The 27,250-nt window shown below is 43.1% G+C and overlaps 1 protein-coding gene across 1 annotated transcript in view; it reads left to right on the top strand.

The window, feature by feature from the left end:
* The window catches only part of ULK4 (unc-51 like kinase 4), a 619,976-nt gene extending 595,971 nt beyond the window's left edge, over positions 1-24,005 (top strand). Inside the window, exons 37-38 of the mRNA XM_023515932.1 lie at positions 20,975-21,060; positions 23,836-24,005. Of these exons, the coding sequence (XP_023371700.1) occupies positions 20,975-21,060; positions 23,836-23,914 (165 nt within the window). The 3' untranslated portion in view covers positions 23,915-24,005. The remainder of the gene's footprint in view (positions 1-20,974; positions 21,061-23,835) is intronic.
* The last annotated feature ends 3,245 nt before the right edge of the window (positions 24,006-27,250 follow it).

Genomic DNA, 27,250 nt, shown 5'->3' with positions numbered 1-27,250 from the left:
CAAAAAATAAAAAAGAAAGAAAAATGTGAGGAAACAGTAATAAAGCCCAGCCTGATTGTGGTTCCCTGGTGGCTCACCTAGATTGGTACGGAGTCTCTTTGTCTCAGAGCTCTGGGACCTTGACTCTGTGAGGCCCTCTCCTCAGGTGTCTCCCTCTGTCCTGCAAAGATATGTGAGCAGGGTCTGCAACCAATCTGAGCCTTCTGTAGAGCCTTGGTTTCACCCAGTAGAGACTCAGCAGGACCGAAGATCTGGTGTTCTTGTTAAAGTGCCCAGACTGGCCCAGAAAGAATGATTGCACATGGTGGTCACAACTCCTTTGAGTCTAGGGTTGCAAACCCTGTCCTACCACCAGTGCCAGCCTCTGCCCTGGCTGGGTCTCTATAAGGATGAGGGGCAGAGGCTGAGAAAACATGATCAACTCAGCCTGTCAAAACCTTCTAAGAGGAAAATCCAGGTTCTTTGATGTTGCCCCTGGAAGCATCTGAGACTTGCTTCAGTTAATTTTATCTCAAGGGCAATTTGACACTTGGCCAAGAAGTCATTTCCTGTACACACAAGGTCTGCTGGGGTCTCTGTGGCCCATCAGATTTCCCTCAGAGCTGAGAATGTATGGGTCAGCAGATGCCTGGGAATTTTCCAAGCACCCCACCACCACTACCACACACATAGGTCCTTGTTACTGCCCACTTGTGCATATGGGTGCTCTGGGGTCTGCTGGCTATTGACCTGTCTCTCTAAAACAGGTGAAAACCCAGAGCCTTCACGATTACCCTCCCTCCTTCCAGATCCAGACTTTCTCAAGATCATCACAAAGAATGTCCCACCTGGTGAAAGGGAGGGTGAGGTCTCTCAATGGGCCTGCTGTTTTTCTCAAAATGGTCATTATTAAAATGCTTCCAAATGGAGCCTGTCAGTATTTGATCAAGTCTCTCATCAAAAATAACAGCCAACATGAGAATTTTCAGCTGTCCAGCAGTTAGATTTGAGGACTAAATTTTGATTAATTGGTCCCTGACAACTTTAATCATGTAAACGAAATATGCTTTAATTTTCCGTTGATTTTATTTTCTTCCTAATTGTGTCAATTTAAAGGAATTTCGGAGGGCTCTAATGTTTCATTAGAGAGTCAGAGAAGTACAAGGTGAAGTTTGGAGGATAGTGCAAGGCCACAGTGGGAGTGAGCAGACTCATATCTCAGATGGCTTCACCAGCTTATTGGCAGTGGTCACCAGCTGCCTTTAGCCTTGTTCTGACTCGTGTTGAGGAGGTTCTTGAGGTGACAGCAGAGGTGGCTATCTCTGAGTCCTAGGAAGCATGCAGGTCACTCTCAAAGCTGACTACTCCCGGTTCACACTTTTGCTGCCTGTGGCTACCTGTGGCTGTGCATCTGCCACCAACTCTGAAGTGGCCCCTCACCTGCCTTCCTGACTGAAGGTTTAGTGCCCACTGAGGATCTAGAGGTGTTGGCCCAGCCTCTATTTTCTAGGCCTGGCCATGTTGACCTCTCTTGTCCCTCAGTTGCCAGGGCCCTCTGTCTTGCCTTTGGAGTTCTTTGTGATGACTTCTCTAAGGGCCTGTGAGGACTGGGGACTGGACCCCAACTCTGTGCTCTCTCTCAAGTCTCCCTCTCATACTTGTGGATTCAGGGCTTTCCTGCAGCAAAGATGTGTTTGCCCAACAGAGCATATTATTAAGAGCAGAAATTACAGCTGGCCATAACCAACTCATCTTCCCACAGTTATAACATGTGTTTCTGAAGGAAGATAAGATTTCACTCATTTATTTTTCTATTTTTGTCTTTTTAAATTTCAGATTAATACATGGGTACATATGATTAGGTTACACTATTTGCATTTGTAAGGTAAAGTTTGAGTTGCAGTTGACCCCTTCCCCGAGGAGTGTGCCCTATGCCCCTACATTGTACTCTTTAGGTGGCAACTTATCCCTCTTCTGCCTCCCCCTTTCTTGAATTTAATTGTGTTTTTCTCTAGTATGGTCTGTAGTTATTTATCTACTAGTTCCAACACAGTATCGAGTACATGGGATGCTTTCTTATCTATTCTTGAGATACTTTACTTAGGAGAATGCTCTCCAAATCCATCCAGATAAACAGAAGAGATGCAAAGTCTCCGTATTTTTTATGGCTGAATAGTATTCTATGGTATATATATACCACATACACCAATTTATTGATCCATTCATGGGTTGATGGGTACTTCGGTTGTTTCTACATCTTTGTGGTTGTGAATTGAGCTTCTATAAACATTTGAATGCAAATGTCCATAAGATAAAATTTTTTTTCCTACTGGGTAGAAACCTAGTAATAGGATTGCGGGATCAAATGGAAGGTTGCTTTCAGCTCTTTGAGGATTCTTCATATTTCTTTGCAAAGAGGCTGCATTAGTTTGCAGTATGACCAATAAGTCTTCCGCCTCTCTCCACACACATACCAGCTTCTACAGCTTTGGGTCGTTGTGATGTGGGCTGTTCTCACTGGGGTTAGATGATATCTCAAAGTGGTTTTGATTTGCATTTCACTGATAATTAGGAATGATGAGCATTGTTTCATGTGCTTGTTGGCCATTTGTCCTCTTGGGAAAAGATTATATTCATGTGTCTTTCCCAGTGATTAATGGTGTTGTTTGCTCTTTTCTTATAGATTTTCTTGAGTTCTTTGTAGATTCTGGTTATTAGCTCTTTGTCAGATTCATAACATATAAGTATCTTCTCCCAATCTGAAGGTAGTCTATTTACCTTGTTGACTGTGCCTTACCTGTGCAGAAGCTTTTAACTTGATCAAGGTCTCATTAATTTGATCAGGTCTCATTGTTATTGCTGCAATTGCTAGTGGTGTCCTCTTCATAAATTTTCTCCCATAAAGAGTTTTTCCTACCCTTTCTTCTAGAGTTTTTATTTTGTGTCATAGATTTAAATCTTTTATCCGGCATGAGTTAACTTTGGTAAGTGGTAAGAGGTTTTGGTCCAGTTTGTCTTTTACATGTGGCTAACCAATTCTCCCGGCACCATTTATTAAAGTAAGGCTTCTTTTCTTAGTGTAAGTTTTTGTTTGGTTTACCAAAGAACAGATAGTGGTAGAAGGCTGGTTTCATCTCTAGGTTCTCAATTCTGTCCCAAAGATCTGTGTTTCTGTTTTTATGACAGTACCATGCTGTTTGAATCATGATAGCCTTGGTACACTGTCGGTCGTATTGAAACTAATCTGAAGGCTATAGTGATCAAAACAGCATGATATTGGCACAAAACTAATCTAAAGTCTGGTAACATGTTGCCTCAAGATTTTTTTTTAATTGTGTGTAATTGTGTTGGCTATTTCAGTCCTTTTCTGGTTCCATACAAAATGAAGAAATATTTTTTCAAGTTCTTCAAAGTATGACATTGGTATTTTAATGGGGATTTCACTGAATCTATAGATCACTTTGAGTAGTATAGACCTTTTAATGATACTATTTCTTCCCAGGCATGAGCTTGGTATATTCTTCCATTTGTTAATGTCTGAACCAGATGATAATAAAGCTCTCAAAACCTGTGGAATACTGCAAAAGCAATCCTAAGAGAGAAATTTATTGCATTAAATGTTCACATCCAAAAGACTGAAAGGACACAAATGAACTATCTAATGAATCATCTCAAGGAACTGGAAAAAGATGAGCAATCTAATACCCACATTATGTAGAAGAAAAGAAATAACCAAAATTAGATTAGAACTAAATGAAATCAAGAACAAAAATTCATTTGGAAGATTAATGAAACAAAAAGTTGGTTATTTGAAAAGATAGGTAAAATTGGTAAACCTTTGGTCAGATTAACCAGAAATAAATAAGATCTTTAATAACTTCAATCTGAAATGATAAAGGGGAAATAACAGATACCAAAGAGATGCAAATGATCATCACTGAATACTACCAAAAACTCTATGCCAAGAAATTTGAAAACATAAAGGAAATGGACCAATTCCTGGAATCACACTACCTCCTTAGACATAACCAAGAAGAAGTAGAACTCTTGGGCTTGGCTCATTTAGATGACAAGTTCACCATGTTTTAAAACCTAGCCAAAAAATAAATGTTCAATCAGTAAGTCTGTTGAAAGATTTCTAATAATTATCAATTAGTCAGTCTCCTGTCCACTCTGTGAATGTGTAATCATATTGACCATTTTCAAATGCAGGATCTTTCTATTTTCTCTGAAGAGTACTTGAGTTACTTCATTTCTAATAGAAATCTCAAGAGTTCTGTTTCCATATGGCGGGGGGATGCAGACTTTTCTCCCAGTTTCTCTAGAAAGGGACTATTTAGATACATGGCCCTGCAGTGCTTGGTTTACTTATATACTCACCCCTATAGCCACCTGCCAGCTCACAGCCCCACCAAGACCCAGAGGCATCTGTTTTCCCAAATGAAGGAAGGGTAGGGAGGAAGCACCAGGTCAGTGTGGGGATCCCATGCTGGCATGTGAGCTCCCAGGTGTGGTGCCTTATCCCCATCATCTCTCACCTGGACCAGTCTGCAGTTACTCTTGACTGGTTCCCTGCCTCCAGCTGGTTCCTGGTCCTGCAGCCTCCCTCTCTACTTGGCTCATTCCCACCTCAGGCCTCCATGGTTGCTGCTATTGCCTCTTTTAGAGTACGAGTACCCCAAATATTCTCCCAGCTGGTACTTTCTCATCGTTCTCCCTCAGCTCAAGGGTCAGCTCCTCAGGGGATAGTCCTTTACGCCACTGTTCTCCTCACCCCCTGCTTTACTCTCTTCATGACATTAGTCTTCAACTGGTGTTGCAGACTATTTTGTTTACTTTGTAGGTGTCCTTCTCACAGTGGAAGATCTAAGTTGACACCCTCAGCCTATATGCCTAGAATCTAGAGAGTCTCACACATAGTAGGTATTCAATACATCCTTACTTATTTTGGACTTGGCTGTTGTAGATAGTTCATTGGATCAGGTCTAAAAGATTGCCCAAGCCAGCAATTTTATATTGTGTCTTCTCTGCCACAGTATTATGCTAGCTAATATTTGGAGGATATTAGCTACAGTGGCCAAAAGAGCTTTTCATTATCCATCTCATGTATGCTTATGATTTCTTTTTTCTGCCATGACTAGACTGAGGGGGTGAGGATGGGTCACTTTCTTATATCACTGGGGACATCAGACTTAGGATGTCTCTATACTATCTGCATGTCCTTGTAGTCTTGGTCCATGTGTGTTTTTGTATTTTATATTTTTTACTTTATATCATGAGCATTTTCCTGATTGTCCTTATTTATAGTGGCTGAATCACCACAGAGTATTTCGTGTTTGACAGCATCCTCACTTCGTAGAATGAGGAACTGAGGAAGAAGTTGTGGGGCTTAGATGGTATTATTGACTTGACATTGCTCTACTTTGCTCCCCTTTGTCCAATGAAATATTCAGAGAAAGGGATGGAGACGAGCACTGTTGGGACACTTCTCCTATCTTCTTCTTTCCCACCTCAGAGAGAGCCACTATCACACAGGCTTCCCTCAAAACACAAAATCAGTGACTCCACTCTCAAATGTGCAGATACCTCAGCATGACCCCAAAGAGAATTCCTGAAGACCTGTTGAGAATTGTTTGTATCAAGTGTGCATGATGTCTGTTCACATAGTAGATATGACCCCTCACTGATTATGACCCAAGTTCTCTCACTCCCCAAATCATACCATGGTTACCTACTTCAAATATTTTCTTTCATGAGATTATTCAGCCATGTCCATGGTTGACATCCTAGCACCAAAGCCTTGGAAATCTCTTCTCTCATGTTTATCTTACTAAGCACTTGGTTTGGGTCCTGTTGGGCAAAATGGTATATCCTGATCCTGTGTCTCACCAGAACTTTCTTTGGGCCAACTTCTAGTTTATTCTTATGTCCATAAGAAATCCACGTAATAAATTTTTCCAATGAACTTTTTTCCTTACTTATTTTGGACTTGGCTGTTGTAGATAGTTCATTGGATCAGGCCTAAAAAATTGCCCAAGCCAGCAATTTTATATTCAGCGTTTTAAACTTACTGGATTTAATGGCCAGAAACTGATGTAATTAAGAACAGTTTCTAAGCAATAAGGGCATTTTTTATTGCCCTGCAGAGAGCTGAGAGAATTGGCTGTCCTAAAATGAAGAAAGAGGTGTATGGGTAATTTTCTTCTAGAAAATAATCATGTCTTAGGGGGTGAAAAAGAAAAACATTCAGATTCTGAGCCTGTCATTTCCATGGCCTCTGGATTTAGCAGGCCCTCACAGTTGCAGGAAGTTTGGGCAAGAGAGAAGAACAGAGGTGTCAGGCTAGGTTGAGGAGCATACAGATGCCAGGAGGAAAGAAAGGTCAAGAGAGAGAAGAAAATCTTTCATTGCTGATGTGTTCTCTTAAAGTCTGCTCTCCCAGACCACTGGATGATCAAATGCTAGCTTACCATCCTTCCTCCTTGGCATGCTGCCTTTCCAAATCTGGAAATAATCAGTGGAGAGGAGCAGCACTGCCCACTTTGACCTTGGCCCCAGAGGTTTAAACACTGCAGGGCACACATTTCCTTGGAGGCCTCAGCCTCCTCACTACTCAGAAGGTGTCACTTCCCACCTTTCCCTGTCAGATACTGGTCCTGTTGCTGTGTCAGGAGTTTCAGCAGCCAGACCCTTGTTGCAGGAGGCAAAGGGAACATGGTGATCAGGGCAGGCAAAGGGTAGCACAGCAACAGGGATGCTGGGAAGAGTCAGCCAGATCTGGCTTCCATCCCAGCACCACTTCTGATGCCACCTCAACCCCGTCTCCAACATAGGATCATAGAAGACTGTTCTCCTAGGGACGTTGTAAGGAGAACAAGAGAGAATGGCCCACAGTGACTACCCAACAAACTGTTAATGTATTTCCCATCACCGGCAAGGACATCCTCTACCTGTGAGTGCCAGGAGAAGTGTGCAAAGTTTCTGGTAGCCAGGCTTTGAGAGATATTGCCAAATGTGTAGTGGGCCCCATAACAGGAACAGTGTACTGGATAGTCACAGGGTTCACAGACTCCTTTGGTCAAGATCAGGAGCCCCTAATTTTGGCCATGATGGAGATTCTCTGGTTTCTGCTCCAACTAAAATTGATGAGGATCAACACCACTGGTGAGAGCATAGGGTGCCATGCACTTTGCAAGAGGTGGCCTGCAGATCCGTATGGAGTTGGTGGGCCATGTATGCTAGGTGATCCAGCATGTGGGCAGCGGGGCTAGAGTGAAGCCCTGTTTAGTCAATCATTCATTATGATTAGTCACCCAATCAGCCCACAACCGCACAGGGACCTTAGGGGAATATGGAAGGATGATGGAATGTCTCTTGGGAAAAGTGAGAATCTTGAAGTTGCAGATAATGTGTCAGATCATAGTGCCAGTGCTTGCTGGCTGGGTGACCTTGGACAAGTCACCTAAGCCCACCTAGCCTCTATTTCCTTATCTGTAAAATGAATATAGTAAAATTTGTTTTTCAAGATTGTCAAAAAGAAGATAATACTATGTATATTTGAAAGCACTTATCTCTGTTCCTGAACATAGTAGGTGCTCTTTTCTTGACCTAAATCCCAACCCTTTTATTCAAAGGCTTTTTCACTTATTTAATCCTATAGATCAGTGGTTCTCAACCTTCCTAATGCCACGACCCTTTAATACAGTTCCTCATGTTGTGGTGATACGTAACCATAAAGTGTTTCATGAAGTAGCAATGAAAATAATTTTATGGTTGGGGGTCACCACAACATGAGGAACTATATTAAAAGGTTGCAGCCTTAGGAAAGTTGAGAACCACTGTTCTGCATAAAGGTAAATCTCAACAGTTTCTACCTGAAACCTAGATTTTGTTGGCTTCGCTCACACACTTCTTCTAATGCCCTATGCAGACCCCCTTCCCCTGCCCAGTTCTTCTGGAGCACACAATTGGAGACTCATGGGTATTGTCCAATGTTTTCTTTCTCTCCTGCCCTAGCCTCCTTCAACTTGAGGGATCATTATATTCTAGGCACCACCACTGTCTTAGACCTCAGCACTGCAGGGGGTCTCCCAGTGTGTTAAAGCTAGCTACACTGTGCTTCATGTGGAACATGGAAGAAGCCTTGCTGGGTAGGCCACCTGGACACCGAGATGGTGCTCTCCTGCTCCTATACCATCCAGGGTGATCAGTGCAGTATCTCTGTCTCCCTCCAGAGAACCTGCGTTCATGGAAGTGTGGGCCAGATCCCAGTGAGCAGGGCTTTGTGACTGGGCTGCCTCACCTGTAGGATCCTGCATGTTCCCTGGTGCTCCAAATGGTACCCCTTGCCCTTGGTGATCAGCAGTTTCACTGACGGGAATCCGTAGGGATACCTGTAGTTCTCTTAAATCATCCCCTGCATTCCTAACCCTGGTCAGAAGGGGCCTCACTTTTGCTGAGGAACATAAAGTTTTTAAATGGACTCCAGGGAAGGCAGAGATGCCATGAGGCAGCCAGAGGCTGTGCATGAAAATCACTCCGTTTGGTCTCAGCTGCATTCAGCATTGTGGAAGACGTGATGAGCATATGGGCCCAGATGCAGAGCAGCAGGTGTTTATATAGACTGCTTTAATCTGAAAAGGCAAAGCAAGACTCTGGAAAAAGCCTGAGAAGTTTCAGGGAAGACCCAGAACGCACACTACAACACCAGGTGGAAAGTGTGGAGGGCCTGCCAGATTCATCATGCTGACCAGAGGTTCTCCTCCACGTTCCATCCTGGCGTCAGGTGGCCAGGGGATCGTGTGTCTCGATCCGTGACTGGGAGAAATGGCTTTGAAGTAACATGAAAACTCCAGCTGAAGAGACAAGGTATATGTTAAGAGAACAAAATAAAGGGGCTGGATGGATAGGTTTATTTTTGAAATTTAAACTCTCTGAAGTAAAGTTGTCATAGTTACCTGCTTGTTTTTACTTGTATTTATGAGATCTGAAGGCTACAGAATTAAAATAATCCTCCTCTGTGTGAAGTGTGTGTCTGTAATAACAAGCGCCGAGGAGCACCTGGGCTGTTCTCACCGTGTCAGCTTCATCTCCTGATTTTTTTTCCCCTAGTCTGTCAGTGCTGCCCAGGCCTGTTGAGGGGAACTCATGATGAGAAAGCTGACGTTAACATGGTTTTGTTTTGCCACACACATTCAAGGCCCCTGAAGATTCAGACATGTATTATTGTATACTCATAAAGTCTCATAGCCAGCCCAAACCTGGCTCAGTGACAGCCACATATCTTTCCACACCAAAAAACATTTATTAATACAGAAGCCTCCAGAGGAACATTTTACGAGCTTCGTATGATGCTGTGAGTCATATTTAGGAGCATAAATTCATGATGTGCCATGGTGATAGAAAACAAAAGTGTATTCGGATCTGCATGGTTTTTAAGGCCGTGGGTAAGGGTATACCCAGGCTTGGAGAAGGCACCAGGCTTGGATTTGTCCCTCAGTGGCCACTTTGCTGTGGGCAGGCCATGGTCTTCTTTGTTGTCACAACCTTGGCTGCGAACTGAGGAGGATGGCCACCGTCCGGGCCGTACTATTACCAGGGGCATAGCATGGCTCCTCTCACGAGTTTGCATTTGGGGGAAGCTGAAATCCAGAAAAGAGCCATCCCAAACTGTACTTTAGGCTGTAGTCTAGAGAGCCACAGCCTTACAATTCATGAGTCTGGTAGGAAATTTGAGGGATGATTCTGCAGGACACTAGCATCTCTTTTCAATATTTGGGTTATACCACATGATACATGAATATCAGATTGACATAGTGCTATGTTAAAGTGACTATAGCATAAAGTTGAATAAAATTCTGTAGTTACCCAAAGCACATCTTCTGATCTTTAATATGTATGTGTGTGTGTGTGTGTATCCTCAACAGATATACCAAATCATCTTTCCAAGCTCAAATTTTCAACTCTTGTGATTTTTCCCTTATTGACTCATGTTTTAAACAATACCTGTCTACCAGGTAAACTTTATATATTTAGTACATGTTTCTATTTTGATTGGTTTTAGCCATATAGCTACCAGTCAGACACCTTAGCAGCATGAGATAGTGACTAGGACTCTAGACTCAGCTGATGTAGTTTCATCATAAAGCAGAGAAATGTGAGGCAGGCATGACTCTGTTTGCAGGAAATGGATGCTTGCCATTTGATGTTTTTAATATTGAAATCTTCTCACAGACTCAGAGGTCCAGGAACCTCTGCTGTGGTACATTATTGTAAAATAAAATTGACTTTGCTTGTCTTGACATAGGGATTAACTGACTGCAGTAATGAAAATAATAACTATAGGAAGAAGGTATTATATTTACACTCTTCACCAGTTTTCTTTCATATTCCTTCCCCCTCCCCTTTTTTTTCTAGCTGCCTTTTAAGCGGAAACTTGCATTATTTTCTTAAGGAGTCACTGCAATGCCTTTTCCTGACTTTTATCATCACAGCCAGGAGAAGTTCTCCAATAGTCACTTGGCCATGAATTCATCATCACAGTGGATGAGGGTCACTTTGCTCCTCCTCCATTTAGAATGCTGAGGAGAATTCTCTGTGTCAGTGTGCACAAAGCATTCTCTGCTTAGGTAGTGCAAAAGGGAAGTAGGTGGATAATTTTTGAGCAGACCCACAATTTGATTATTGAGAAAATTTAAGTACTGAAAAATTACTAAAGGTATGATTAAAAGTCATATTGGTAGTGACCTTTAATAATGGAATCTAATATTCTAAAAGAGGCCAGGTGCAATAGCTCATACCTGCACTCCTAGCACTCTGGGAAGCTGAGGCAGGTGGATTTGCTTGAGCTCAAGAGTTTGAGACCAGCCTAAGCAAGAGTGAGATCCCATCTCTACTAAAAATAGAAAAACTAGCTGGCAGTTGTGGCAGGTGATCATAGTCCCCTGGGAGGCTGAAGCAAGTAGATTGCTTGAGCTCAAGAGTTTGAGGCCAGCCTGAGCAAGAGTGAGATCCCATCGCTACAAAACAAGGAAAACTAGCCGGGTGTTTGGCAGGTGCCTGTAGGTTCAGCTACTTGGGAGGCCGAGGCAAGAGGATCATGTGAGCCTAAGAGTTTAAGGTTATTGTGAGCTATGATGTCATGGCAGTCTACCCACGGCAGTGAGACTCTGTCACAAAATAATAATAATAATTCTAAAAGAAAATTGGTTCCCATCTTTATCTTAATTTATAACCTCAATGGCCTAAAGAGGAGACACCAAACTCTGGGAGAAAGAAGCAACTCACTCCTAAGATCACACATGTCAAAGCCACTTAAAATCCTAAAATTGCAACCTCAACTAATTATAGAAAATGGTTTGGTAATCATGGGACAAAATAATTTAGGAAGGCAAATCAAAACTCTTATCTTTTCAAAAATTACCTAGCCTTATTTGTACTGGTATCTCATTCTAAAAATTACATCAGACTTTACAGGTTTGATTGCATTCCAAGTGATGCATGCATGACTTCCCTGTTTTTCCATTTCCTTGTGAAGGACATCTTGGTTGCTTCTACTTTTTAGCAGTTATGAAGAAAGCTACAGTGTAATTCTGCATACATTCTTCTCTGTATACACAAGTTTTCAATTGCCAAACTGTCTTCCAAAGTGCTATACTAGTTTGCATTCCCACTAGCAGTGAGTGAGAATTATTGTTATTCTGCTTCCTCACTAACATTTGTTATTGTCAGTTTTAGGAATTTTAGCCATTCTGATAGTATGTAGTGGTACTGCATTGCAATTTTAATATGCCTTTCCCTAGTGACGAATAATGTTGAATATCTTCTCTCATTTGCCATCCATGTATCTTTTTTGATCAAGTGTCTACTCTGACTTTCTGCCCATTTTTTTTAAAATGGGCTGTTTTGTTTTCTTATTGGTAAGAATTCTTTTTATATTCTAAATCTAAGTCCTTTAACAGATACATGCATTGCAAATGAAAAACCTATCTTTTCATTCTCTCATTAGTATTTTCAAAAAGCAAAGTTTTTCCTATTGAGTCCAACTTGTCAATTTTTTTCTTTAGGGATTTGGTTTTTGTGTTACAGACTCACTGATAAACCCAAGATCACATAGATTTTCTCCTGTGTTTTCTTCTAGAAGTTTAATAGTTTTCCATTTTATATTTAGATCCATGATCCTTTTTGAATTATGTTTTATGTAAGTTATAAGGTATGTATGTGCCCAGGTTCATGTTTTTGCATATAGACATCCATTTGTTCTAGCACCACTTGTTCAAAGGATTTCCCTCAGGCTGGCTACAGTGGCTCATGCCTCTAATCCCAGCACTCTGGGAGGCTGAGGCAGGAGGACCCCTTGAGCTCAGGTGTTTGAGAGCAGCCTGTGCAAGAGTGAGACCCCATCTCTAATAAATAAAGCAAAATGAGCCAGGCGTTGTGGTGGGCACCTGTAGTCTCAGATACTCAATAAGCTGAGGCAGGAGGATCTCTTGAACCTAGGAGTGTGAGGTTGCTGTGAGCTAATCTGTTGCCATGGCACTCTAGCATGGGCCACAGAGTGAGACTCTCTCAAAACTTCCTTCATTGAATTACCTTTGTACCTTTGTCAAAAATTTTGACAATACTCATATAGTTCTATTTCTGGGCCCTCTACTCTGTCCCATTGGTCTATGTGTCCATCCCTCTGCCAGTACCGTCATATTGCCTGGTTACCATGGCCAGATAGTAAATCTTAAAACTGGGTAGTATGATTCCTCAAACTTTATTTGACTTTTTAAAAATTGTTTTAGCTATTCTGTTTCCTTTGCCTTCCCATAGAAGTTTTAGGATTAGTTATTCTCTATTACAAAGATTCCTGATGAGATGTTGATAGAAATTTCATTAGACTTAGATTTTGCATGAATTTCTATCTGTATCCTGTGGACCCTTCTAATCTTGAACATAGTACATCCACTCATTTTTTTCTTGCATTGGCACATTACAGTTTTGTCATATAGACCCTGATATATCTGTTAGATTTATGTCTTTGACATTTGTTAAAACTTGTCTTATGACCCAGCATAGAGGTCTTTGGAAAATTGCCATGCACACTTGAATATATATTCTGTAGTTTTTAGATGAGTTTTTCTATATATGTTAATTAGGTCAACCCCTTCTGAGTTTTGTATGCATGTTACTGGGAGAGTTTGAAAGGTATCCCGGGCTCGGCCCCTGTGGCTCAAGCGGCTAAGGCACCAGCCATGTACACCCAATGTGGTGGGTTCAAATCCAGCCCCGGCCCACCAAACAATAATGACGGCTGCAACCAAAAATAGCTGGGCATTGTGGCGAGCGCCTATGGTCCCAGCTACTCGAGAGGCTGAGGCAGGAGACTCACTTGAGCCCAGGAGTTAGAGGTTTCTGTGAGCTGTGATGCCACGGCACTCTACCCAGGGAGACAGCTTGAGGCTCCTGTCTCAAAAAAAAAAAAAAAGAAAAGAAAAGAAAGGTATCCCACCTTGATTATGTATCTCTCACTTTGGTTCTGTCATTTTTATTTGTTTTATGTATTTTGAGATTGTGATTAGGGGCATATAAATTTAGAGTATCCTCCTGGTCAATTTATCTTTTTATAAATATGAGATATCCATCTTCAATTATGATTATTGCCTTAAAATCTGCTTTGGTATTAGTTATGCTAACTTGTGTCTTTCATTACTATTTCCATGTACATCTTTTCTTCATTTTTTAATCTTTAAATCTTCTGTGCTGTTATATTTGAAAAGTGTGTGTGTGTGTATATATATATTTTTTTTTTGGGGGGGGTGCAGTTTTTTGGCCAGGGCTGGGTTTGAACCTGCCACCTCCACCTCTGGCATATGGGGCCAGTGTCCTACTCCTTTGAGCCACAGGTGCCACCCTGAATTATATTTCTTAAAAGCTATACATGTGTATATACACACACACACACACATCCCATACATTTGTGTGTGTGTGTGTTGTTTATATCTGATTTGAAATTGTAATCCTTTATTTGGAGTATTTGGCAAATTTATATTTAATATAAAACAGGTACATGCAACCTTTGTGAGGGCTTTTTTTGCTTATCTGTGATGGTAGATACCATGAAAATTATGCATGTAACTATTTTTTTTTTTGCTAATTTAGCTTTTGTTATCATTTTTGTTTTTATTATTTTTTATTTATTTATTTGAGACAGAGTCTCCCTTCTCCCTGCTTTGCCCTCAGTAGAGTGCTGTGCCATCATAGCTCACAGCAACCTCAAACTCATGGGCTTAAGCGATTCTCTTGCCTCTCCCTCCCAAGTTGCTGGGACTACAGGTGACTGCCACAATGCCCGGCTGTTTTTTTGTTGCAGTTGTCATTGCTGTTTAGCTGGCCCGGACCGGGTTCAAACCCACCAGCTTGGGTATATGTGGTCAGCACCCTACCCACTGAGCTACAGGTGCCATCCAGCATTTTTGTTTTTAATGTGTGGCCCAAGACAACTCTTATTCTTTCAATGTTCAGTGGGGGGGGGGGGATACCCCTGAAAAGTATTGAAATTTTCAGGCTTACATTTACTCTTGATTTTTGCTCTTAGTTAATTCCTTTCCTCTTTAAGTTTGGCTTTGTTTGCTCTTTTTCTTTTGTAGTTTCCTTTTCTTTCTTTCTTTTTTTTATAGAGACAGAGTCTCAATTTGTTGCCCTCGGTAGAGTGCTGTGACATCACAGCTCACAGCACCCTCTAGCTCTTGGGCTTAGGCGATTCTCTTGCCTCAGCCTCCCCAGTAGCTGGGACTATAGGTGCCCGCCACAACGCCTGGCTATTTTTGTTGTTGTTGCAGTTTGGCTGGGGCTGGGTTCAAACCCACCACCTTCAGTATATGGGGCCAGTGCCCTACTCACTGAGCCACAGGTGCCACCCTCTTTTGTAGTTTCTTGATGTGGAAGCTTGAATTATTGATTTGGGACATTGCCTCTTTCCTAACTAAGAATTTAGTCCTATAAATATCCTTCAAAGCATTACTTTAGCTGCATCCCGGATTTTGTATAGTCATTTTTGTTCAGCTAAGCGTATTTCCTAGTTTTCCTTTGGGATGTCCTTCTTGACTCTTGGAATTTTTGTTTTGTTGTTGTTTTATTTGCAGAGTCTCATTCTGTTGCCTGAGCATGAGTCCACTGATGTCATAGCTCTCACTGCATCCTCAAACTCCTGGGCACAACTGATCACCCTGCTTTAGTCTCCTGAGTATCTGGGACTATAGGCACATGCCCCGTTGCCTAGCTAATTTTTCGTAGAGACAGAGGTTACTATGTTGCTCAGACTTGTCTTGAACTCTTGACCTCCAATAAGCCTCCTGTCTGAGCTTTGAAAGTAAGCCACCATGCCTGGCTCCCTTGGATTATTTAGGAGGATGTTATTTGATTCCAAGTGAATGGAGATAGTCCTATTATCTTTGTTATTAATTTCTAGTTTAATTCTATTATAGTCACAGAATATATTTTCTGTGATTTCAATTCTTTTAAATTTGTTAAGATTCACTTAACATAGAATATTGTATACATTGGTGAATGTTCATAGATCCTTAGAAAAAGTTACTGTTGATGGGTTTGGTGCTCTAAAATGTCACCAAGATCCAAGCAGATGTGGTGTTCCTTGGCTCTCCTTGCTGATTTTTTGTCTACTGTGTCTTTACAGTGAGAGGAGTTTTGAAGTTTCCAACTACAATTGTGGGTTTATCTGTTTTTCCTTTCACTTGTATCAGTTTTAGCTTTGTGTATTTGTAATTTTTGTTGTTAGATGCATACAAATTTATTATGTGGTTTTGGTGACATAACCCTTTAATCAAAGTATTTTCCTATTTATCTTAGGTAATTTTTTATGCTCTGAAGTCTGTTTTGCCTGATAATGATAGAGCCACTCCAGCTTCCTTTTGATTTATATTTGCATGTTACATCTTTTTTCATTCTTTTACCCACCCTATTCATTATATTTCAATTAAGATTCTTATAGATTGTATATATTAATAGTTGGGTCATCTTTTTAATCATTCAAAAAAATCTCTTGCTGCACTTACTTCATCTCTATGTTTTAAGTGACTCTCGATGTGTTAGGATTTAGTCTATCTTTCTATATGATTTCTGTTTGTGTCCTCTGTTTTCATTTCCTCATTTTTCTTTTCCTGACTTCTTTTAAGCTATTTGAACAGTTTTAGTATTAAATTTTAATTTCATGACTTGTGCTTTGTTATATCCCTTTATATAAATTTTTTTAGTGGCTGCTATTAGAATTGCAAAATACTTTCCACATTCTACTATGTCTGATATTTTATCACTTCAGTTGGAAGATAGAAATCTTACTATTGCTGGGCACAGTGGCTCCTGCCTATAATCCCAGGATTTTGAAAGGCTAAAGGGATTTTTTTGAAACTAGGAGTTTGAGACTAGCTTAGGCAACATAGTGAGACCCTGTCTCTCCTAAAAATTTCTTTTTTTAATTAGCTGGGTGTGGTGGTATGCACCTGAGGCAGTCTTATTTACTTAGGAGGCGGAGGCAGTCAGGATTGCTTGAGCTCAGGAGTTCAAGGTTGGGAAGTGGGCTATGATTGTGCCATTACATTCCAGCCTAGGCAACTGAGTGAGACCTTTAGTCTTAAAAGAAAAAGAAACCTTGCTACCTTTGCCATCCCTCACTTACGTTCCAGTTATCTTCTACGTATATTACATCTATATACATTGAAAACACCATTGGAATACATTATATTTTATGCTTTTCTAAGAGCAAATGTCTTCTAAAGAACGATAGCATCTGTCTCTGTGCTCTTCCTGTATTCCTGATGTTCCACGTTTCCTTCTGGTATTATTTCCTTTGTCTCTGAAGAAATTGCTGTAGCGATTCTTTTAGAGCATGTCTGTTTCTATTAGCTTTCTGTCATCTGAGACTCTACTTAACCTTAATTCCTGATAATACTTTGATGTCATGATATTGATCCTGACTATCTGCTAGATATAAGATTCTAGTTTGATAGAATTAGGGAACGTGTACCACTCTTTTCTGGCCTCAGTGGTTTCTGATGGGAAGTCCAAAGCACTGTTACTATGGTCCTGTAACTGTGGTCCCCAACCCCTGGGCCTCAGACTGGTACAGGTCTATGGCCTGTTAGGAACTGGGCCACACAGCAGGATCCCCCATACTCCTGTCTGTGGAAAAACTGTCTTCCATGAAACTGGTCTGCTAGGAACTGGGCTGCACAACAGGGGAGTAGTGGGCGATGAGCAGGTGAAGCCTCATCTGTAGGAACAGCTGCTCCCATCACTGGCATCGCCACCTGAGCTCCACCTCCTGTCATATCCCTCCCTCAGCCCTGTCCATGGAAAAGTTGATGAAACTGGGGGGGGGGGGTCCCTGATACCAAAAAGGGTGGGGACACTGCCCTGTAAGTAATACATCTTTTTTTTTCTTCTTTCTTTCAAGGTTTTATCTTTAGCAAGTCTGATTATGATGTGTTTGGATGTGGATTTCTTTTGAGTTTTCTCTTGTTTGAGATTTACTCAGGTTCTTGAATCTGTAGGTTTCTTTCTTTCATTATATTTGGAATAGTTATTATTTCTTCAAATGCCTTTTTATCCATTCAATATCTGTCCTCTCATTCTGGAACTCCAATGACACAGCCTTTTGTTACTGTCTGACAGGTCCCTGAGCCACTCTTCATTTGTGTCCTCCTCTTTTTTCCCCTCTCTATCCTCAGATCAGATCATTCAGATCAGATCATTTCTACTGATGTATCTTCAAGTTTACCAACTCTATTAATATCTCTACTCTGCTGTTGTGTCCATACAGTGAGATTTGAAAAAACTTTGGTTATTATATTTGTGGTTCTAAAATTTCCATTTGATTCTTCTTTATGCATTCTATTTTTAATGACACATTCTATTATTTGTCTGAAGTGATTGCTTATTTTTAGCATCTTTATAATAACACTTTAATGGCTTTGTCAGATAATTCCACAACATATTTGTCATTTTATTGTTTTCTGTTGATTGTCTTTTTTCATGTGAGTTGAAATTTTCATGGTTTGTTGTATGCCAAGTAATTTATCCTGGCTATTTTATATATTAAATTATGAGACTCTGCCTTATTGAAACCCTGCAAGAGAATATTGATATTTTTGTCTCAGCAACCAATTATGCTAGTTAGGTTCAGGCTGCAGGTTGGAACTGTAATTTCAGTTTCAAAGGTTTTGCAGTGCTACGTGGATCTATCTGGTGTGTCCTTCCCCAAAAAGTCAGTCTGGGATATGGCAGAGATTTATCTGTTAGCTCAGTTCTTTAAGTCGTCAGTATGCTAGCAGGGTCAGTTCCTGGCATGCACAAGTTAGGGTGAGCCCAGGAGTTCACCAACAGTTTCATAGGATCGCTTTCCTGAGCTCTTTCAGATTCTCTCCCCAATACTTTCTGGTTTCCTGGGTTTTCCATGTTCTGTCTCACCAAAGTGGGCCACATCTGGGCCAAACACTAGGAGAATAGAGAAAGAACAAGGATTTTTTTCTGCACAGGCTCCTGTTGCTGCTATCACCGCCACTGCAAAATGGCCTGAGGCATAAGAGGATGGAGGAAAAGGAATGAAGAAAACCTGAGAGAGCTTTGAGGAGTTTCCTTCCCTAGTCCTTAAGCTGAATTTCTCTTGGAGCTTTTTGTCTGGACCACAGTGCTCACTTCTGGAGTTTGAGTTTGTTGAGTTCATCTGGAAAAGAAGTGCCAAACTCACTACAAGTTTTAGTGGTGCTTTGAATTCATTGCCTGCCCCCAGTCAGGCAACTGCCATTACTTTTCAGTGTTCTCAAATAGCTGTGCTGTGGATTTTGTTCAGGTTTTTTTGTTTAGAGATAGGGTCTTGGTGTGCCATCCAGGCTAGAGTGCAGTGGCCCAATCATAGCTCTCCAGCTTCCAATTCCTATGCTCAACTGATCCTCCTGCTTCAGCCTCCCAAGTAACTGGGACTACAGTGCGTCAACATACCTAGTTAATTTTTCTAAAAAATCTTTAGCAACAGGGTCATGCTGTGTTGTCCAGGCTAGTTCTAATTCCTGGCCTCAAGTAATCCTCCTGCCATTGCCTCCTAAAGTGTTGGGATTACCGGCATGAGCCACTTCCCCTGGCTTGTTCAGCGTTGAGAGTTCCACGCAAAGGGACAGAAGGAGTGGCGTGAGTTTTCACTATCTTACCCAGAACTGGAACCTCTGATATAATTTTAAAATTTTATTTTTCTAATTAAAAATATATCCTTATATATAGGACAACAGTTGATGTTATTAAGAGTTCGGTGAAGTGGCTAAACCATATAATTTTCCTACATTTCTGTCAGCTGCACATGATACTATTTTAGTTTCTTCCCTTTGATCACATAATTCTCACTGTTTGTTTATTTGCACATTCTAACTAGCCTTGTGGGGGAATGTATTTCATCATTTCTTTGCAACTTGTGGGTGATTTCCTGGGAGCAGAGCCTCTGCACCCCATCCGATGGCAGGCCTGGTCAGGGGCAGTGAGTCTGCATGTAGCTCAGCTAAGCTCTCTGAGGCAGTACTGAGAAAAATTAGGTGAGAATCTTCACTGAAGACCCCTGATATGAAGTGCACCTTCCCTGTAAGTTTGTGCATACTTCAGACAAATTGAACTACAGCTAACATTTTCAAAAAGTAGTCTTTTGAACGCATCAGGTTAGATGTAATTTCAGGAAAAAAATTACATACAGCTCTTTTAAGATGCAGATTTTTGCAGAAATCACACCCAATGCAGTTATACTGGCAGCTGTTCTCTGGCACACTCAAGAAGTGGGACAGGATCTCAGTGGAGGTGCAAATTCATTCACATGTAACTCAGAGTTCACATTAAAGTTCAGTCACCCCTATGACCTTCCTTTCATTATGAGTGATTGGTTAAGAAACGTTCAGCCTCTTCTTGAGAACTAGGGAAATAACAATGCAGCCTTGGTTGCTATGATCAGAGTCAGCTGAAGCCAGCCTGGTTCCAGCTTCATAGTGGGGAAGAGTCCTTAGGCTCCATATGAACTCCTGTAGCAGCCCTTTAATTTCACTAAGCCTCTGTTACCGCGTATATATATAATGCCACATATTTACCTTGCAAGGTGAGCCTCTTGTGAAGAATAAATGAGAAAACATACAGGAAATTGCAGAGCCTTCTGAAATGTAAAGTGTCATATCTGTGTTTATTACAAAATGTTTAAACTTCCAATTAAAGATAAAAATAGAATGTGAATGATGATCAAGAGGGAATAAGTCTAATGGTAGAATCACTGGTTCCATGATGGTTCCTGCCTCACAGGACATGGACTTGTATATGGGAGGGGCAGAATTGTGAGGTCTCTGCTTGAGCTGGTAAATCCCCACCTGAGCTCCTCCCAGCCCTGAGAGTTTATGACTCTGCAACAGATGCCACAGAGTCAGGGGTGCCCAAGTTTGTTTCTCCCAGGACTGCAGCAATTAGCATGGGCATGCTTCCTGGGGTTTGGTTATCAGTGCCTCTTCTCCCAGGCTCCTCTGACCCCCAGGCACAAAGGATCACGATCCCTCTGCCCACTTCAAAGAGACTGTTTAGGCTCAGAGCCCCAAGGACAGATTTACAGTTACTAGCTGCACCCACAGTACCCTAGCTCTGAGAATGTAGTTTTGCTTTAACTGGAAAGTTCAGGCTTATAGACACAGATCCTATAGAGGGACCCACCTGAGGTATTCCCACCCTGTACTGGCCATCTTCAGCCCCAACAGACTCCCTCTTCCCACCCCAATGATCACCAGGATCTTGCCTCTATCCCTATGGCCAGTAAATTCCAGGGTCAGCAGCACTCTGGGGAGAAGGGGTTGCAGGTAGGATCCAGGCACACCCCCAGTGCTTCAAGCAGCAAGTGTGAGCCCGACTCTCATGGTGTCTATCCAGCAGGGTATAAGCAGGCATGGGCCAACTGACCACTTCCTTCTCCCTCCTACCCTTGTAGATCACCTCCAATGAGAAACACCTGGAGAGCTTCAAGAATTCGGGCAGCCTCCTGCAGGCTCTGGAGCAACTGGCCCCAGCTAGTGGGTAAGTGGGCCCTGGAAGAGCAGTACAGAGTCTGCTTGGGTCAGCAAACACCCTCAACCGTTCCTTTCTCCAACTCCTCCACATCAGGGACCACCACCTTCCAGCCTGTTATTGCCCACACAGAGGTACCTCTCAGCCCCTCCTCCAGCTGGGCACCCCCTGTGGTGAGGGAGGGGGAGGACTCAGCAAGGGAAAGAAGGTCCTGTCAAAGGAAACAATATACCCACCTGGAGGCATCCTAGGAGGGAGAGCAGATGGTGGTGGTGGGAGAGGCAGCACCTGGCCCATCACTCGCACCCCCATCAGCAGCGGCCCCCTGAGGATACTTATCTCCACCTCCTGGAGCACCTGCAGGCCCCTGTTCTACAGCATCAGGCTGTGTCCCTCCTTGGCCAACTCTCCTGAAGACAGAGTGGAACCACACACACAATGTAGTATTTGACACCCAGAAGCTGACAGTGTGGGGTTAGGCCAGCCTAGTAGTCCTAGGCTGTCCCACACTGTCTGTACAGTGTGTCTGGAAGTGATATCCACAGACTAGGCCTGTCATCCAGGAGCATGTTCCATGCTCTGAAAGCAGAACTGGCATCTCATCCAGCCCCCGTGGTGACGCTGATGCTCTGAGGAGAGAGAGCCCCTGGAGAGGGCCCATCCCACAGTGACATGCACAACCTCCCTCACTGAACTTGAGAGGGGGTGGGGCTTACAAATTTTATACTCTTATCCAAAATGTGAGTACCAAAAAGCAAACTGCTAGGGCTAAAAAGAAGGGTGCCCTAGATATTCAGCCTTCAGGCACCTGGTGCTGGATAACTAGATTTAGTGCATGTGGCAGTGCCAGAGCTTTGTGGTGGCAAGGGCTGGGTGAGCACAATTAACCTCCTCCTCTGGGCCATTGTCCCAGAACTGAAGGAGGTGGCTAGAAATTGTGGTGGCCACAGTACCCTGAGCCCCAGAGGCTCTTTGCACCCTGAAGACCCTACACCTCCTAAGGGTATCTGAATGGGACTGCCTTTTCCTGGCAGTTCATTCTCAGAACTATAAGGTTCTATGAAATCTGCTGCCTGATGTGTGTTTGGTTTGGTATTAATTTGAAGAAAAATTTCGTGGCTGAGGCATGCCAACAAGGTGAGTCTGCAGAGAAGGCTCAGGCCCAACCACCCTTTTGCACTTAATCCTGAATTGGGTGGGGAAGGAGGATAACCATCCCTTAGTCTTCCCCATATTTTTCCTCTTTAGCTTAAACCAGCAGTTCTCAACCTGTGGGTCGCAACCCCTTTTTAATAATGAAAATACACTGTGGCTTTAGGAAAGTTGAGAACCACTGACTTAAACCAAAGAAGCTTTTAGTCATGGTTTTCTGTGAGGCAAAGTGAAGGGGAGGCTGGCTTTGATGTGAGAGGTCCCTTCTCAGCTTACTGGGCCACGAGGTGTAAGGTATGGACAGTGACTTTATGGTTGGGCTACAGGCCTTCTGCTACACTGGTTTGTGAGAAGCAGGTGACATCCATCCCCAGGCATCCTGGCCTTGTGCAAAATGCTGTGACAAAGCACCCTAAGCAGTTTTGTGTTGAGGAGGGGAAGGGGATAGCCATGGAGGAGTGCAGTTTGACATAAGAGGCCCTCCTTACCTAACAGGGGCTTCTGACTGCCTTTATCCCAAAGCTGTTATGTTATGATACATCCTCAAAACAAGGCTCAGTGCTCCAGGGAGGCTGGTGGCCTTTTCTTCACTCACACCTGGCACTCCAGCATGTGAAATGTCTACACCAGGAAGATCTCATAATGGGTGGGGAGTTGCTACTAAAAGTTGTCTCATTGGGGGTTTTGTTCAGATGGCCCAACAGGAAAGGGTTTTCTTATGCCAACCAAGAATGAGTGGATGGCGGTGTGCTTGGTTCTGGGGCTGCTCTGGTGGGTAGAGTGGCCATACCTGACTAGCTTGGACTCAGCCAGAGGCAGGCTGAGTTCAAACACATTCCCACCATCCCACAGGGCCTTTGATGCATAGAGCAAGAATGCATGGCACCACCTCCTGGGTCGCAGCCCCACTGCCACCCTCGTCTTTAGTGCAAACCCCCCACCCCACCCATCTATTTGGTAACAGCTCTATTTCTGTGCAGTCAAGAGGATGCCCAAGTTAATTTTACACTGCAAGGGTCACTGCTATGTGTCAGTCTTTTCTTTACTAACAGTTGTTAAGGCACAGGTTTAAGTGTTCCAAACAATCTGTCCCAGCAGCAAAGCTTCCATTTTAAGCTCTTAATTGCACATCCACACCATTGAGAGTGAGAAACCCAAAGCTCCTGACTGATGTGTGATGCTGAAAGTGCTGTCACCAAGCAGGAAGGGTCAGGGTGCGGGGTATGGAGTGCCTCTGGGACACTCATATCAGCTCCTTACAGACACAGGGAGGGCCCCAGGGCACAGTAAGGTCTGGCTGTCATTCGCCTGACTTGACCTTACAGGGTGTCAGTGGTCTCCTGACAAGACTGGCTCAGCTGAGTGGTGGCTGTGGCCAGGAGCTCAGGCTAGCCTAGGGGGCCTGGCATGGCAAATTTTGAGCCCACCTGGACTGCAAGCCAGGGGGGTCTCACCTCAGACTTAGAGCAGGGGTTTCCTGCTTCTGCTTCCCCAAAAGATGCACATGGGCAGCTCTAGGAAGCAGCTGGCCCATTAGACGTGGGTGTGAAAGGGGCCAGCACCTCTAAAAGAGGGGCATTATACCCTGGAGAAGGTGTTCAGTATCTCTCCTTTGCTTTTTTTCCCCTACAGTTCATCTACTGACAGTGTTGTAGCTTCCTTGGCCCTGGAACTCCTCAAGCTCTTGGGCACTTGGCAAGAAGGCATTTAGCACCAGCCTCACTGCAGGGCAAGGTCAACTCCAAGCACACTTACCACATCACCACCGTATTTGGACCTAATAAAGTCAGGTGTTGAACCCAGAACTTGCCAGCTGAAGTGCTTTTACTGACTATGCGATCCAGAAAGCTGATTCAGAATGGACTTCCTCAGTTGCTGTGGGATGCACCCAGGGAGCCCAGGTTTGCTAGGTGTTCTCCTAAACGTCCTTTCCCTCTGTGTGGGCCGGGTAGGCCCCTCCAGAGTGCTAATGAAATAGATGAGAAGCAGTCCTCAGCCTGTCAGCACCTGTGCACAACTCTCAAGAGACAAATGCAAAGAACAAGGCAGAGATGCTCACCTAACCACAACTCCAGAGCATGCCTTTGGGAGCTAGTTTGAGCCTCTTGTCTTCCTCCCACTTTTACCTGCTTTTTTTATTTTAGGGAGAAAGTGATTCCAAGAATCCTGGGGAGGACTGGGTAAGACTTAATGGCACAGTTAGAAGTTTGCCTGAAGGACTGCAAAACGCTCAAGGACACTAGCCTCCTTGAAGCTTTGCCCACCCAGATGGGATGATTGGGATGATGGCATCAAGGTAGAATCATCTCTATTCCTTTTACCTGCTTATCCTTTGAAATCTTTCCAACTTCTGTCTCATGTTCCCTCACGTAGATGCCAGAACCACCTTAACAGTCACACCCTGATAGTATTTGGTGGACAATGTAGAAGTATGCTGGGACTGTGGTACTGGGGAAGGCTTGCTCTCAAATCTAGAATGGAAGCCAGAGGTGAGCCTGGGCAACTTCAACAGATGTCATCCTTTGGCATCCCTGGGGGCTCCTTTCACCCCATCTTGCAAAATGAGAAAGCTAGATGAGATCAGTGGGTGCTAACCCTCTCCCAGCTCCATGTTCCATGCTTTACTAAAGAGAGGGCATTTGCCCCATTAACAAGCACTGTCCAGATGGATCCTGTGTCCTAGGCAGCAGCCACCTGCTACTAGAATGAGTGGGACAGCATAAGTGGCAGCTTCACAGGCTCACAGGTGTCCCCATCTACTGCATCATAGGAGGCTGGTAACACAGCCACCAACAACCCCACTCTGACGCAGTGATCTGGGTAGTTTGCCAGTTTCCATTCGGCTTTACAATGAAAACAGCTGTGTGTGTTGACCACAACAAAGGCCTATGTCAATTACCTTAATCCCTACCACAACCTGCAAAGCAGGCCTTCTTTAGCTTCATTCACAGATGAGAAAACAGGCTCAGGAGCCACTCCATTGCCCAAGTTTCTATTACTTGGTTGAACCCAGGATTCTGACTCCATAGCCTGTGTGTGTACCCCAAAATGGGGTATTCAGAGCATGAGCTGTCAATAACGGGTATAAGAGTATGTCCCATGCAGAACCAAAAGCTTCATTTGATCTTCTGTAGCCCATTACTGCCCATGGTGAGAAGGCTCCACTGTTTAAATGCCTGGGCAACGTGCCCATCCCCAGGCTGGGTATGTCCATATGGCCACAGCCTGACTGAATTTGCCTATTTTGGGGAGTGAAGGGAGCAGCTGATGGAGCAGCCAGGTGCCTGGATTTCAGCTCCAGTGGCTTTGCCTGCCAGATCCAAGGGCAGGCACCTTGCATTCCCTACCTTCTCCCTTCATTTAGTTCTTAAGGGAACTGCCCTGGGGTTCTGGGTCCGGAGTCCTTCCAGAAGGTATTTCCAAACATGGAAGATTCTTCTCTCCATTTTTCAGTTAAGCAGGGAGGACTCCTTGTCATTTAACCTAAAACAGGAAGGTTTTAACATTCTAAAACTATTTTGTTAAGTGCACTCCACCACTTCTGTTCCTGAGCCCCACAACACTACTAACTAGAGCAAATCTTCTTACGTCTTGGCTATTCTTCACTCTTGGCACTGCTCAAAAGTACTTTGCTAAAGCAGACTGACTCTCATGTTAAGTTTTTTTTTTGAGACAGCCTTACTATGTCACCCTGGGTAGAGTGCCATGGCATCACAGCTGACAGTAACCTCAGACTCTCGGTGTAAGCGATTTTCTTGCCTTATTCTCCCAAGTACAGGCACCTGCCGCAACACCTGGCTCTTTTTTATTGAAGTTGTCATTGTTTAGCTGGGCCAGGCCAGGTTCGAACCTGCCAGCCTTGGTAGATGTGGCTGACGCCGTAACTGTGCTATGGGAGCCAAGCTACATGTTTTTAAATGAAACTTCAAAAATAGTGATATTAGGCAAAGCTCTGAAGATATGTTCTGGTTTAAAAACGTTTTTTAAATGAAATACCCTCCTGTGGTGCTTTTCTGTTAAAAGCTGAACTCACTGAAGATTTGCACTGTGTTAAAATAACCTGTAGCTCTAGGCTTCTTGAAGTAACTCGCTTGTTCTGTTTGTCACACAGGAGGCAGAACCTGAGACCTACCTCATCAGCTGTGTGAATGTTTCTTTTCCAAATCCAATTACATCTTAGATCACAGAGAAGAATTTATTTTTGTAAAGCAGGGGCATTCACAAAAGATTCTTCCCAAAGAAAGCTATTTTTAACAAAAAGGAACTTAATGTTACATTTGTCCAATAGTCACTATCATTATAAAAACAGGAAAACAGAAACAAGCTTTCCCTAAAGCACAAAACACTTAAGACTTTTTAAAAGACCAAATCACAAGTCTTAACTGGTATACGCTACAAGATGAACTAATCTTGCCAGACCTACCGGAGAGATGACAGGATCATCTGGCAGATAGTATGGAAGAAGGCCCATGCTAGTTCTAAATGTTTTCTAAGATAATTAAACAAGTTTAAGCATTGATGTTTGTCAGTTCAAAGTAGAGCTGAAGGAATTCCCCTCTCCAAGCACCTTCGCACAAGTGTGACTCATTTGAAGTCCAAATCCAGGTAGTTAAAATATTTCACTCTAACCTTACTGGAATGAAACTACCTGAAGGCATTTAAGGTCTATTTGGCTCTTTGGGCTTTATGGAGTCCAAAGACTAGAAACTCAGATGCTTCTGAACTCAGAAGCTGTTGGTCACTTGAGCAAGAGGGCCAGGCTGAAGGAGTCTTGGCCCCAGGCTCTAACCCTTGAGTCCTTTGGTTGGAGAGAAGAGTCTTTCCTCCTACAAAAGCCAATTTATCACAGTGTTCAAAGATGAAACACTTTTCAGGGGTGCGATTTAACCCAGGGCCAAATGTTAAAGCAATGTGGCAAATAATCCCACTGAGAGAGAGGTAAGGCCTTCTCTATCATTAAAACTTAAATTCGCTATGAGTACTTTTCTCAGGATGAAATTGAGGGCTTACTAAAACCATTTAATGACAAGGAAGAATGACACAATCA

This window comes from Otolemur garnettii, unplaced genomic scaffold (assembly GCF_000181295.1).
Source record: "Otolemur garnettii isolate 467f Iridium unplaced genomic scaffold, OtoGar3 scaffold00082, whole genome shotgun sequence".
Classification (NCBI taxonomy): domain Eukaryota; kingdom Metazoa; phylum Chordata; class Mammalia; order Primates; family Galagidae; genus Otolemur; species Otolemur garnettii.
Note: the sequence above shows the minus strand (reverse complement) of the source record. Positions and strands in the feature narration are given on the sequence as shown.